Source organism: Micromonas commoda, chromosome 1 (assembly GCF_000090985.2).
Source record: "Micromonas commoda chromosome 1, complete sequence".
Classification (NCBI taxonomy): Eukaryota; Viridiplantae; Chlorophyta; class Mamiellophyceae; order Mamiellales; family Mamiellaceae; genus Micromonas; species Micromonas commoda.
Genome location: NC_013038.1, coordinates 719749 through 734483, shown reverse-complemented (window position 1 = coordinate 734483; position 14735 = coordinate 719749). Strand labels below are relative to the sequence as shown.

The window sequence follows — 14735 nt, the reverse complement described above, 5'->3', positions numbered from 1 at the left end:
CGAGGAGGCCGGCGGCGCGAGAGGGCGCGGCGACATGCGCGTCCGCGTCCCGACGGCCGTCCCACGATTCTGACGGTCGATCTCAACGGTCGAGACGGTGTCGGTGGAACCGTGCCCCGCGCGAGCCGCGGCACAGGCGACGAATCACGTGCTGATCATTCTCAGGACGCGCCCCTCGCCGGGGGAGGCTCAAATCCACTTTGCGCGATGGCGCGGAGGAGCGCGCCAAGGCGCGCATCCCCTTGAGGGGATCCTTCGGCAAGATTTGGCTCTGGCGGATTCTGGGGCGACGCGATAGAAGGAGCGGGACACGCGCCGCCAGCACACCGGCTGGCGGCAAAAATGCTGAGCAAATTATTTGGAGGAAGGCCAGAAGTGGCGGTGGATTACTATAGTAGTACGGGTTTTCCCCGCAGGTCGGGGCGGTGGACGCGACTGCGGGTTTCTCCTCTCTTCTCTTATCAAACACGCTACAGGCGTCCCCCCCTTCACCCTCCTCATGGAGGAGGTAGGGAGGGGGTAGGACGCCGGAGGTGCAGGATGGCACCGGAGGTGCAGGCCGGCACGGTTTTCCCACCGTGGGACGGCGTGATCTAGCCCACAGGGCAGGACACACCGCGTGGGTTACACTACGCAAAAAACCAAGGCCGGGGTGGGGGAGGCGAAGGGAACGCCGAACGTCCCGAGCGGGCGACGGAAGTCGCCCGCGGAGGCTGTCCTGGTACACGCTAATATCCGAAAGGTCCCTGCCCATGTGCGATAGTGTCAACAATCGCGTGGGACTAACAGAACCAGGAAAGATTTCCGCCGAGATATTCACCCAGATGGAATAATGGACTATGATATCATCATAAATTCAAGAGTTATGCCGTACGAAAATTAGACAAACTCTAAGCTTGCAGCTCCAACGACGGTATTTCCGTCGTTGTCAGGACTGCCAAGGTACCTTCGTACCTTCGAAGGTAACTATATCAAGGAATGACGTCGGTGTTTTTCTTAATTTGCATTCGACGAGTTAAGATACAGGCACCACCTGAAAGTACTTTCCCCTGCGTGTTTTGCCGACCGAAGCACAACCCTGCGGAGAGAAAGGCACGCTTACGCATGGTGCCGACAGCCCGTAGAGATCTTGCGAAACTTTGGTGTATGACATGCACGACCTTCTTCATCGCTCGTTCAACGAAACCCTCCAGGAATGCGGGAAGCCGACCGAAATATGCGCAAAAGTGTTTTATCACTACTGAGACGTTATCCTGGTGTCACCAGATATTTCCGTGGGACCGCTTAATCCTGATGCGTCTGGTCCGACGTCCTTCCTCCGCCGTTTATTGTCCTTCTTCTCCTTCTTCTCCTTCTTCTCCTTCTTCTCCTTCTTCTCCTTCTTCTCCTTCTTCTCGTGTCTCTGTTTCTCCCCCTTGCTGACGCTGCCCATCGCTTTCACCGCGACTGCAACTGCAACCACCGCGTCATCCCCCGAAGCCGCAGCGTTCGCAGCCGCGCGTGCCACATCAAAGTGCCGATGATTCACCAACGCCGCGGGGATCGCGCCCTTGTCCCCATCAGTTAGAGCGTATGGCGTCGGCCTGAATCCAAATGCCAGTTTCAGCCTCTCGCGAGGTGTGGCCACCAGCTCCGTAGCTCGCTGCAGCAGTGTCACCTGTTCTTATGATTGGAACGGGGGTTTCGGGGTTTATATGGGTCGGATCGTGCGTTTGGGGCGCGTGTAAACAGGAGCGTTGTGTCGCATCGATTGCGGAGGGGCCGGGGGTCATTATTTGATTTTTGGGATCTGGGGCTGTTTGGGAACCAGAGCTCTCAGACCTTGGCGTCTGGGCATACGTGAGCGTCCGGCGTTCGCATCTCGACGAGTGGGGCAAGCTCCATGACGCGCCCCTGCCTCAGCTCGAACCCCGACGAGGACGTTCCCGGCGCGTACGCGTCGACGTCCAGCGCGGCGTCCGGTGGGCCCACGCGACTGAAGTGGACGTAAGGACCTTTCAGGGCGCTCGCGCGAAGGATATCCGCGCCGCCGCTGAAGGCGTCGCGTGCGGTGAAGTCTGCGGGGGGTAAAGTCGGCACGGCGGTCATGGCTTCGAGAGGGCGCGTCAGGCATGGACAGAGCGCGTGCCGTGCGCCCGCTGCTGCAAGAACCTTCGAAGGAAAAGATTATGTCTACTGGTTTAAAAAATAATAATAATATGAGTCCCGTACGCACTACGTACGAACCACTAGGTACTTGTACGAAGGTATTCTGGATTTCAGGCAGCTGTGGACACCCCCGAGGGGAAAATTTTCCAGAGTTCCCATCGAACATCGAAAATCACACTGAGCGGCGAAGCGCGGACCGGCCCAACTTGTTAGAATTACAGTCTTTTTCTTTTTCCCTCGTCGTTTCGACGGGTCGGGAAAACTTTTATTAAAACTTATTTTATTTACTCGTAAGTGTTAACCCGTAACTGCAGGCAGAGGTGTTGGGACCGCCCCGACGCTGCTGGACCCACGTTTACAGTCAAGAAGTACACCAGGTGTCTCGATAAGAAGAGGGTATGAGTAGTCTAGAAAGAAACAGGAAAAGCGCGCATGGCCGCGATGACAACGCAAAGCGCTGCACGCGAAGTACTCCACATTTATCCGCGGGAACTGCAGTGCACACGGATACGCTCAAGTACGTCAACACCAAATTTTAATCGTCGCAACCCTTCGTCGACACGTCGTTAACGCGGACACTACCGTTATCGATGGTGCTCCTCACGTATGTTTTTCAGCGATACGTGCTACGCTCATTACTGAAGGGCTGCACCTTTGCTTTCACGGCAGGGAGAAGGAACCCCACTTCTTCGAGTTTGAAGTGGACAGTGACAACATGTCTTCTCAGTTGGAAGGGCGAACAAATATTCCTCAAAAGAACCCTAAAAAACGAACACACGAAAAAACATCAAAACACAACATCGTGAAACTCCATTTGGCGAACTGTTCAAGGCACAGTGAAACTGCAAATTTGTCACCAGGAAACAGTATTGAAAACTCCACACCACGAGATGTTCGTGACGCTGTTTGTCCACTGTGGTCGTTACCATACGAAGAACAACTATCAATGAAAGCTGAAAAAGTCCAAGACGCCTTGAACACTCTGGTCCGAGGCGTAAAAAAGAACTGCAGGCGAGGAAGGGCTGAGGGTGGCTGTGCCGATTTGCCTAAATGGACATCGACTCGAAAAGGGGAGAGTCAGCACCCTGTGCAACTGATGGGTATCGTTCGATCGCCAGTGATAGATGGATATCGCAACAAATCGGAGTTCACGGTGGGTCTTGATACCAATGGCGAACCTTCAGTAGGTTTTAATGTCGGGCTCTTTAGGGATGGCGTGACTGCGGTATCCTCCCCTAGTAACTGCCGACACATCAGTCCTATTGCAAAATGTATTGCAACCGCATTTCAGCTGTTTCTTCGATCAGAAGCCCGGAACAGCGTTGCATCAGGGTCATGTTATCTTCCTGTGTGGGACAAACGGAAAGGAGCGGGCTTTTGGAGGCTGCTGACTGTACGTGAAGGGAGGTTTTCCCCAAAATCAGGTGAATGGGCAGGGTGGGTAAGACACATTCCACCTGCAGAAGAGAGTGCAAAACATGATAACATGTCAAGCAGGGACGATCTGCCAGTTGCATCTCGCAGAGATCATGGAAGTTTACAGTACCCTCAAGTTCAAAAAGGCTCAGAGGTGATGGTGATAGTGCAGGTGAGCATGTCAGGATACGATTCTTCGACTGTTCGAGACGCGTGTGTTCGTGCTGCTTCTGCTCTCCGCAAAGCCGCTGATCAAACGTCCCCAGATCCATTTCCTTTAACTCAAATGTTGATGCAAATACATGAAGGTGTCTCAAATGCTGCGCATCCTGATTCTCCTCTTCTTGACCTGGAGACGGGAAGAGGAGTCAGCGGTCAGGAAAATGTCATTCACGAGAATTTGTGTGGATTGACTTTCTCATTATCTGCGTCTGCATTCTTCCAAGTAAACACGTGTGGGGCAGACATAATGTACCAGCTTGTCGGTGAATGGGCTAGTCCCAATGGCCGTTCGCTACTACTTGATGTCTGCTGCGGAACCGGCACAATCGGACTCAGCCTCGCGAGGAAAGTGAAAAAGGTGGTGGGCATTGATGTTGTCGCGAGCGCTATCGAGGATGCCAAAGTAAATGCATCTTTGAATGGCATCGATAACTGTGACTGGATCGTCGCCAGGGCAGAGGATGCACTTCCATCATTGTTTAAGCATTACTCGCCACTCGTCGTGCCAAAAAGAATGACCCGTAGGGGTGAAAATGCATTCATCATGGGATCTCAAGTTCCCAGTGCGGAGATAAGTGGTAGTGATGATGAACTGTCAATCTACGAGGATGGGCGGAGAGGACGGATTTCGGTCGAGTTAAGCGATGGTTGCTCTGCAGATTATGAGTATGACAACATCGTTGCCGTTGTAGATCCACCGCGTGCAGGATTGCATAAGGCTGTTCTTCTCGCACTCCGTAAACAGGCAGGTCTTCACCGAATTGTATACATCTCCTGTAATCCCGTATCGATGGCATCCAACTGCATTGAGCTATGTACCCCTCAGGGGCCAGATGGAAGTAGTGGCGGCGCGCCATTCAAACCCACAAGGGCGATTGCAGTAGATCTTTTTCCTCACACAACTCATTGTGAAGCAGTGATGCTTTTGGAGCGATGACAATCGAAAATAATCACGCGTTCTGTATGCATTTACATTTGATTAGTTGGTGGCAGGGTGGATAGTTAGCATGCATGATTAAAAAAATTGAAATCATCTCTTATGTGATCATGCATTATCCGTTTGTTTCACATATGTTGTTGCTACGAACACAAAATCCGAGCACTGTAAACACATTCTACCATTATTCATTGATACTTGACAGGTAAAGCCTGGAATCTAATCTAGTCTGGAAAAGATGTAGGTGGTGGCAAACGCAAATGTAAGTAATTGATCGCGTCAACTTTTGCATGGTCTCAAACTCTATCGTCACCGACCTCCAATCCTATTCGTATGTTCATGGCAGCAAGTTCTGCAGCAAGATATTTGAAAACAAATGGCAGAGCAACATTGTGAACTCCGGTCCCAGTGTTGCAGACTCTGCACGACACCTTTCGAGGAAATATATCGTCGAATGAATGTAAACGACCCTGCCCATTTCCAGCGCCACTGGCGTGTACTTGATGAGTTGCGGCCATTTGGATGTTTGCACCCGGGGCGAGTAAGCTACCACAGTAAGTGCACAATGAGGTAACATGACGGTCGGAGCAGGCGTGCAATCGGTCGTGTATCAGATATGACGATCCATGGGCAATTAGTGCATCGCGTTCCATCTCTCCAAACCGAATGCCGCCCCCAGCTTTTCGGCCTTTAATTGGCTGTTGAGTCAAGGGGTTGTTTGGGCCTAAAGAACGGACCTGAAATTTATCACTCACCATGTGCCTGAGCCTCTGATAATATACTAGACCAACAAAGATATCAACATCAAATCGCTCTCCTGTAAGACCATTGACCATTGTTTCACTTCCGCTATAGTTATACCCGTGTTTGCGGAGCATTTCACCGTATTCGCGAGTGGGTGATATGATATGTGTTTCATCATTGGCTGCTTGGAATGGGCTTGCGTCAATGAAGCGACCATCGAGCGCCCCCGCTTTTGATGCCATACTTTCCAGAAGCATCCCAATCGTCATGCGAGAAGGAAATGCGTGGGGGTTAATGAGTATATCAGGACGAGATCCAGACTTTTCAATGTACGGCAGATCTTCTTCCGGGCAAAGAAATGACAGAACACCTTTCTGTCCATGCCTCGAACTGAATTTATCTCCAATGATTGGGTTACGATCACATCGGACGGTTACTGACATCTTTGTTTCTGTCTGCCCTTTGCTAGCTTTTCCACTGCTAATGGAAACACGGTCGATGATCACATGATCACTGCCTTTGATTTTGTGAAGTCTAACTCGCCCTGTACTGCGATCAACAACACTGCACAATGTCGAGCCGGCCTGTTTTATGGATCCTGGACGAGGTGCACCGTCGGTGTCAATGTCAGGGTCGAATGGATGCTTTTCCGTAAATGCAATAGGTGATCCCAATTTCTGCTGTATCACATTGCATTGACCAAAATTTTCGTCTGATCCAGCAACCAACGTCACCGTCTCCGTTTTGTATAATGTTGCATGACCAAGGCCCCTTTCCATGGCTCCTTTATTCACAATCATGGCGTCTTCCATGTCATATCCGGTATGCGCAATGACAGCAACGACTGCGTTTGTCCCCAAAGGATAATTGTCCATCTGATATTTGTCGTATTGCCCTGTCATGGCAACTGGACGCTGAGGTGTATGTAGACGATATATTTTTGTATCGGGCCTGTAGCAAAAGGAATGTAGTGGCATGCCCATAGTTTGTTTGGCCATTTGACATTGATACATGTTTCGCGGTGACTGATTGAAATCCGACCATGGAGTAAGACTCGCAACTACGGATAGGATTGTCCCAGGTCCATTTTCTTCATGTGCGTGTTCTGCAATGCAGGTTGGTTTTTGTCTACCATCTGGACATCTAATTGACATGAATGCCTGTTCCAATGACCCAATGTTTTCAGTGATTCTGTTTTGTTGCTGTATGACCGGACGCATCATGCGTGAAGATGTTGAAAATAAATATAGCCCAGGAAATGCTCCACCATAGCCACAAGAAGACAATGGTATGTGCGCAATCTCAAGATGTGAAGATACCCCATTTGACCCAGAAACCTTTGCAGCTCTGAGAGCTGAGACGACGACTTTCGCATCTGAATCGGCTACAAAGCCGAGGATCAGTCCATCAAGCATTACTGTAAGGTGTGCCGGAGGAGCAGATCCAAGACTTGTGCTACCATGCAAGATTAGTGCGCCGGCTGATGACAACACTTTTAAAACCTGGCTCCTGGCTCGGTCTCTTGCCTCCCCAGTACTTTCACAAGCAACGTGTATGTAGCATGAAGCAGCCAAGTGATTTAATAGTCCACATGGGCTACCATCAGGAGTATGCACAGGGCATAGAAAGCCCCATGACTCTGGCAGTAATTTCCGAACAGTCGTTGTTCGAAGCTCTGCGAAATAAGCACCACGGTGAACTGATCGAAAGTGTGAAATGTAACGCAAGAAGTAGGGTCAGCAGAAAAGCTAGCAGAATGAGATTTACACCTATTTATGGATAATACATTATTTCCACATGAAGATGTTTTCCCAACCATGTAGTTTAGTTTATCAGCAACTATTGTGAAGCCACTTGTCTGTGTAAGTCCAAGTCCTGTCCTACTAGAAAGGTTGCCCGTTGCGAGAAAATACTCAGCAAGTCTTCCAATATTTGTTTTCGTGATCGCCTCAATTGCAACTTGCGAGAGCCACTCTCCATCATCCGCTGAAGCATGGTTCGGGTTCTCCTCAAATTCTCTATTCAAAGCAATTTTTGCCTTGTGCAGCGCATCCTGCAGCTTCTCGCGAACAAAAATCTGCATCAAAATTCCCGGCAGCAAAATTTCATGATGCATTAGTGAATCAGGATTATCCGCTGAGCATTGTCCGGCAACAAGAGCGTATAGCTTTTGCATCATAAGTAGCACAAGGTTGAATTTATCCTCATCACTTTGCAAGTGTATGAAAATGTGTTCACAAATCAGGCGTTTGCCCACATCAAAGTTTGTTTCCCACGGGTTCGCATCAAGCTGTGCGCGAAAATGTTCACCAAGATAAGCCAGAGCTTGAACTTTGTTGTGAATACCAAAAGTGGCAGCTTCACCGAGAATGATTCTGATGCGCTCAATAGCGAAAACTTGAGCTCCCAAACCGGTGAGACCACGGGCTACAATCGCCTGCACGACACTATCTGAAAACTCTGCAAGTGCGCGTAGTATGATTCCAGCGGGGACAAAGTATTCTTTTCGACGATGAACAAAGACAAGCCTAGCAGATCCATCAGATGTGTAATGAATGCGAACTGTGCTTGTATGCTCATCGTTGGCTGAACAGCGGATAGCAGTTGCATAGTGAGTGTAAATGGGCCCTCGAGATGAATATGCCTTTCGCTTCATTCCCGGCATAAAGAGTCAAACAGAAAGAGACATGTTTTACGACCTTCTGTGCAGATAGGGCCAAGATCGCGATCGCATACTATAAGTTTTCGCACCCATTCGAAAGGGTCAAAACCGTTGATTCCAGAATAAGTGCAATGAAATGCAAAAACGTTGGGGAATTCATTTTCAAACGTCTAAACGGGATTCGCGCTCGACTCATTAGGGTTCCGAAAATGTCGGGGATTGAAATAGACTCACATTATGTAGTGCCTTCGTTGCTGGACAAGCAGCCGGATTATTCGCTCGTTTCCATTTAAGATGAAGTACCCACCCATCTCATGACCCTCTTCGCCCCTACAGATAAGTTCATCTTGGGAGAATCCAAATAGATTACAGACCTTCGATGCAACCATGACGGGAAACATGCATATGCGAAATTCTCGGCGAAAGATGGCGCCGACATCCCCGAAAGTCCAGGCAACTGTTGCCAACATAGGCGCCTTGTAGGTATTTGACGACTCACGACATTCGCGTGGGAAAACGCGAGGGTCACGGGCACGCACCGCTGTAGTGTCCTCCCTTATTGGCCTCCCTATACTGATGTTTTCAAACCACATCTTGAAGCGAGGCGATGACGATGTATTCTGAGCGCCTGAAGGCTGGATGCTAATGTTGTCGAGGCACCTAACCACATCAGAAAGGCCGTGATCCAAAAAGTAGTCGAAAGATGCTAGATGATTTCGAGCAACGCCGCGAAGAGCTTCCGGTAAATATCCAGTCCCCTGATCAAAACCATCGCATTTCATCGAATATCGACTCATACGCACCGCGCCGCCCGGCTTGGTTCAAATCAACGAGCTAGTTCTTGCGTTCTGTCGAGGTTAGGGGGCGGCGGCGGCGGCAACGACAACAACTCGTTTTCAAAACTTGGGACAAAAGTTATTAAAATGGGCCCGTTTGCAAAAGTTTCGCCCGCAACACGAATCTTTGCAGGTTGCGCGGAGTGGCTATCCTTGCGCAGTGTATATATTCTCGCCCTCGAGAGGCCTCCGCCACGACAAAATCCAGAGGTCAGTGTTCCCGAGTGATTTGAGAAGAATTTTACTGCAGGCATGATATATGGTAAACTCCATCTTATTTATTACGAAGGTATATATGGATACCTTCGCAGGAACGTAAAATTCGAAGGAATCCACTGAACCACATGGTTGAGAATTTGTACGGATGCTCCATCGGTACAAAAAGCCCATACAAACTATAGACTAGTATATTTATTTCACTTATTTTTCAAATGTCCAACCTGTCCTTGCTTCCATCGAATATTATTAGTTCACCCTGAAATCCCTCTGGCAACAGCCGGCTGGACAGGGTTTTGTCAACTTATCCGCGATGAAACGAGATCCGCTTGAAAACGTTTAAACGGATCGTTCTCAGTGATAGGCTCCAGCTCTAGCAAGATAGCTAGCTCGAGATATATAGCTACTACAGTGCTCACGTACGAAGGTATTAATAATAAATCTCCAAAGGACGAGTGGTTGGTGAGTGCGAGTGAGGTGGGAGAGAGAGAGGGAAATTTCGTTCGTCCTCTGGGTGGTCGGCATAGCCGGGAGTTGGCGATTTCGTTGTACGCGCACGGAGTCTGAGGTCGAGTTCGTATTACCGGTATGGCTGGGTCGAATCACGTCTCCCTAGGTCTGATATACGTGTGTAGACTAGCTAGATTGATAGTTCGTCTACGAGATGATCGATAGATATCCCTCTAAACTTCGTACGAAGGTACGAAGGTACCTCGGAAGAACCAACTATAAGAGCAGCTGACTCAAGGTTCTCGAGCTAAAAATAAGAAAATGTCATCAACTATGTAGCGATAGACCATCGTTATTGATTTAATGATGTCAAAAATGTGGACACTCCATAGAACGATAGACCATCGTTTTTTATTTAATGATGTCAAAAATGTTTACAATCCATAGACCGATAGACCATCGTTCTTGATTTAATGGTGTCAAAAATGTGGACAATGTATGAGACGGATAGACCATCAACATTGATAAACGATACCAGGTGATTGTTACATTTTGGAAGTTGGAGTCGTATAGATACCTTCGTATTTATTATCCATACCGTCATTCGACTGTCATTCGACTGTCATTCGTATTTAATAGTCTATTCATAATATCACAATAGTTTACGAAGGTATTTATTTATATACGAAGGTATTCTGGATTTCAACCAGGTTGAACACCCTTAATAACTAACGAAGATAACTTTATTTTATGAAATGATAAGTTTTATCACCTTTAACTTTATTTGGAGCTTATTAAAGATACCATTGATTTAATCGTCGTATGGTAACATTGTCATCAAATTCACGTTCCAACTAACGTTAAACTCAGACTTATCTTCGATCGATCGTTAACCCTAAGCAGCTAAGCGATAACTTTTATTATAATAAGGTATCGCTTAGGGTGTGTTCAACCTGGTTGAAATCTAGAATACGAAGATAGATACCTTCGTATGTATGTATATACGAAGGTATGATATTGCGCAACTAATAAGCAAGCACGCACGCAATCAAGAATATCAAATAAAGGTGCATTATTCGAGTCCAGTTTGAGTTGGTGTCGGAAGCCTATCAGCACACAAAAGAACGCTCACTCCTCCTAGATAGGGTTTTTCGCGACGACGATGATCATCAGTCAGCCCGCTGCCCTAAGCACTACATGTCGGCCTCGACGGATGATACCTAGACACGAGGAGCGATTACGTTCACAGGTACGCGGCTGTTTAAATTTGCCACCGTTTCTTCTACCACCTCGTGTTTCCGCCTGAAAGATACATCGTCTGGCTCTCGCAGTGCGAATCCACCAAGGAATGGACTAATAGCACGATGAAGTCAAAGACTGCAAGTGTCGATGAAATTAGAGCCACGCGACTCATCACCGCGATTAAGACTCCATACCTGGCCAACGGGAAGGTGGACCTTTCTGCTTACGATTCCCTCGTTGAAAAGCAGATCTCGGCTGGAGTCGGGGGTTTGATCGTGGGAGGCACTACTGGTGAAGGGCAGTTAATGTCCTGGGACGAGCACATCATGTTAATCGCCCACACCGCAAAGCTTTATGGTGATCAGCTCCAGGTCATCGGCAATACTGGGTCCAACTCGACGAAAGAGGCCGTCCACGCAACATCGCAGGGTTTTGCTGTTGGTGGGGAAAATTTTAGGTTGTTCTTCCTCAAACCCCAACCCACCTTTGAACCTCTCATCTCATCACTCCGCATCTTTTTTCGACCATTACGGCTCAGGTATGGATGCGGCTCTACACATCAATCCTTACTATGGGAAAACCTCAAAGACAGGAGTTCTCGCGCACTTTAATGCTGTCTTTGATTTTGGCCCCACGATTGTTTACAACGTACCTGCTCGTACGTCACAGGACATCACACCAGACATCATGCTAGAATTAGCTGAACATGAAAATTTTGCGGGCGTGAAGGAGTGCGAAGGTAACGAGCGAATCAAGGGTTACTCCGATGAAGGCATCGTTTGCTGGACCGGTAATGATGACGAGGCGCATGACGCACGATACGAGGCTGGTGCTGTAGGCGTTATATCGGTTACGAGTAATATTGTCCCTGGCTTGATGGCTGAGCTTATCACCAGCGGCCCAAATCCTGAATTACGGGACAAGTTGCTCCCCCTAATGAAATGGCTTTTCGCGGAACCAAATCCTATCGGATTGAACACGATGCTGGCCATGCTCGATTGTGCTGAACCTGTTTTCCGCCTGCCATATGTTCCACTTGACGCGAGTCTTCGTACGCGCGGCGCTGATATCATAACAGAGATAGGGCTTCGGCACACACCCGGTGACAAAATCCTACACCTCACCGATGCCGATTTTATATTATTGAACGAATGGTAATATCGCGCTAGCTGCACGGACTGCCTTTCAAAGATGCAAAGCTGATCAGCTCGTGTTTGGTGAGTCATACACAGGTGATGCTCGATCAGAAAGCTGGAAAGATAAAGTCATCGGTCCCTTGTTTGAGAGCTGTCGCGGATGAAAGTATCGTTAAACTGTGAATAAAAAATGCATTGCAGGAGAGCACGCTGGTAACGAGCTTTCATGTGTGCACTGTAGGCTCGACTTTTGATTTATTTGAGGGCTTGTTTGATCGTCCCACTTGTTATCACTTCATTTTTCGTGAACTCTTGTCATTTTCGGCACCAGTCAAACACCGTTTTTTAGATGTTCCTGCCTGACACCTTGAAGGCGTCAAATAATGAATTTGCCCATCCACAATACACTTTCACGAACGACATCATCAGCTGAGTTGAAAACAAACCTCAAGCTCTTGCATCCACAAAACCAGTAGACAAGAAGCTCACACACTGGAGAGTGTGGAAGGGCATGACATGTTGAGCGGTTTACGATTTTAAGCAAAGTCTTCCTCTTCGCAACATACAGCAAAGTCGTCTGACAACTGTGAGCTGTGAAGGCCTGCGACCTCTGCGAGCGCACGGGGTGGTGTTGTAAAGCAGTATGATGCCCCCTCGTTCTGAGAATGTTCTCGTCTCGTTGCAGGTGTTGGAAGAACTCGCTTAGCACACACAAACACAACTTTTGGAGAGCGCTTTAACTTTAAAACCTGATCGATAAAAGTATCAGCACGCAGTCGCGTTCGAAAGATACTCAAACAAATTGAGGGTTGCTTTACACTGAGATGGAAGTTTCCATACCTTTAGTCCCAACGCAAACAACAGTTGTTCAAGGAAGTTTGATGTGCAGAACGGCGAGTTCTCCAGGCATCGTCTAGGAATCTGGAAAGACGATGAAAATCAAGGTGACAACATCAAATGGGATGAATGATTAAAACACTTGCGGCCTCGCCATCAAGAAGAAATGACCACCAAGTTTTAGATGCCGCTTAGCCAGCGCAAGCATGCGTCCGCGCTTAAACGGCGAGGGAACGCAGTTCAGGACCTATGGAGAGCATGACCGTAGGAAATCAAGTTTCTTGGCGAAGGAAAATGTACGTTCGGTCATCAGCAGGTGTACCATGGATAGGACCACGACATCGTAGGTCGAGGCTGGTTCAAGATCGAAGAAGTCTACCTGATCTATTTTTGGGTGCTGAGCCTACAACATCGAAAAGAGTGAACAGTGTTTGGAAGGCGGGAAGGACCATCGACCCAGACGACTTTCCTGGATATCAATTGCCCTGACCGCGAGCCAAGGGACAGACATGAGCTGAGTATTAACAGCTCCGACCTCAAGAAGCCTGAGGGGGGGGGATTGCTTGCCCGGCCTTAGCCCGAGCCTTGTGATCATAGCGAAAACCCACTTGCACGTGCGGTGCCGAGTGGTGGTCAGCACCGAGGCCTCCTGGTAGGCCTGCCTTCCACCTAAACCGTCGAGCTCGCGGCGAAGGTGAACTCCGTCGGTTTGCTTGACAAAGCTAAGATGTTTGTGCACCTTGCTCCCATGCGCGGATATGTTCTCCAGCTGGCGGTGGATGTTGTGAAATGCGGTCGTGACCTTCCTGGCCCTCTTCAACGATTTCTTGACAAAGGGACGACACAAAATCGGGATGCAAGTGACGTTTCCCTTCGAACAAGGGGGTAAACAACTGAGAAGCACTTACCATTACATCTCGGAGAAGGGGCTTAGGTGCAAGCTTGGGTTTGTGGCGTGAGCGCCTTGCGTTTCCCATCTAGCTTTCGCGGCTCTTGCGTGGATGGTGCTTGAGACATTATGTAACACTTAGCGCCGAACCAACATTCTCGATTGGTACCGGTCCAGTCAGCACGGTTTTTGGCGCCGAACAGCGTATTAGTGAGCCGCTCACCGCGCTCGCCGTCCTGACTGGGCCTGACTAGGCGCCATAGGGAAAAAAAACACGCGCGACCCAAAATGTTTGGCGCGTAGATCGTGTCGACATTTGCAACCGACCGGTGATCGTATGGTAACTCATCTGCCGACCGAAAGTCAACGATATAGGGAGAAATGGTTTCCATATAAATACCTTCGTATATCGCAAAAATCTTTACGCCGCATTTCGATTTTTTTTGCCCGGGGGCGGGACTCGTAATCCTTGAGTTGATTCCTCCCGTACATATCCTGAAGCGTGCCAAGCGCTGACAAGAGCGGTTGTTTGCATGAGCAAGATGCGCTCTCATGTAGCCGCTGACGCGCGAGTAACAAGCGGTGCACTGTATCTTTAGGGTCCGCGCCGTGCCTTTAGGGGGTTGAGGTCGGCTTTTCAGGGTTTAGAGTTTAAACAGCCGCGAAGCGGCTCGTCGGCCATTCCCTCAGCCAGTTCCCCGCCCGGGGCAACAAAAAAAAGGTACACACCTAAAAATAACCAAGATCGTCATACCAGGTCCTAGCTTATTACGAAGGTATTCTGGATTTCAGGCAGCTGTGGACACCCGGAGATACTACTACTACTACCGTATGGGAGGATTAACTCAAGAATGACGAGTTTATCTGAAAATTTTCAACCGGGCGGAGAAATCTGAAAATTTTCCACAGCTGCCTGATGAAATCCAGAATACTAGGTACTGCTGTTTGTGATATATATAAGTTATTTCTGCGAAAATTAAGTCGGGTGAAGTGAGCCGCA

The 14735-nt window shown here is 48.7% G+C and overlaps 3 protein-coding genes across 4 annotated transcripts; all 3 read right to left on the bottom strand.

The window, feature by feature from the left end:
* MICPUN_107518 (predicted protein) lies at nucleotides 1-2216 on the bottom strand. Of its 2 annotated transcripts, XM_002507113.1 has the most exons (2): nucleotides 1822-2138; nucleotides 1235-1657 (listed from the first exon to the last, which is right to left on the bottom strand). In XM_002507113.1, exons 1-2 carry the CDS (start codon nucleotides 2086-2088, stop codon nucleotides 1238-1240), a joined length of 687 nt encoding a protein of 228 aa, XP_002507159.1. In that variant the 5' UTR covers nucleotides 2089-2138; the 3' UTR covers nucleotides 1235-1237. The 2 variants fall into 2 exon arrangements, with proteins under 2 accessions (XP_002507158.1, XP_002507159.1); XM_002507112.1 differs by having other exon boundaries at nucleotides 1-2216.
* Nucleotides 2217-5019: 2803 nt separating this feature from the next.
* Nucleotides 5020-8926, bottom strand: ACR2 (predicted protein; the record flags this gene model as incomplete). Its single annotated transcript, XM_002507111.1, has 3 exons — nucleotides 5020-7191; nucleotides 7284-8127; nucleotides 8364-8926. 3 exons carry the CDS (start codon nucleotides 8924-8926, stop codon nucleotides 5020-5022), a joined length of 3579 nt encoding a protein of 1192 aa, XP_002507157.1.
* Nucleotides 8927-12545: 3619 nt separating this feature from the next.
* MICPUN_55112 (predicted protein) lies at nucleotides 12546-13757 on the bottom strand (the record flags this gene model as incomplete). The annotated part of the gene is made up of 7 exons (XM_002507110.1): nucleotides 12546-12617; nucleotides 12708-12758; nucleotides 12850-12930; nucleotides 12989-13093; nucleotides 13169-13243; nucleotides 13337-13717; nucleotides 13755-13757. The coding sequence occupies 7 exons, from the start codon at nucleotides 13755-13757 to the stop codon at nucleotides 12546-12548; spliced, it is 768 nt and encodes a 255-aa protein (XP_002507156.1).
* Between the last annotated feature and the right edge of the window lie 978 nt (nucleotides 13758-14735).

Coding starts and splice junctions, on each gene's coding strand:
- MICPUN_107518 (XM_002507113.1), bottom strand. CDS start 2,088: ATGACCGCCGTGCCGACTTTACCCCCCGCAGACTTCACCGCACGCGAC. Junction 1,658..1,821: donor ACGTATGCCCAGACGCCAAG/GTCTGAGAGCTC, acceptor TCATAAGAACAG/GTGACACTGCTGCAGCGAGC.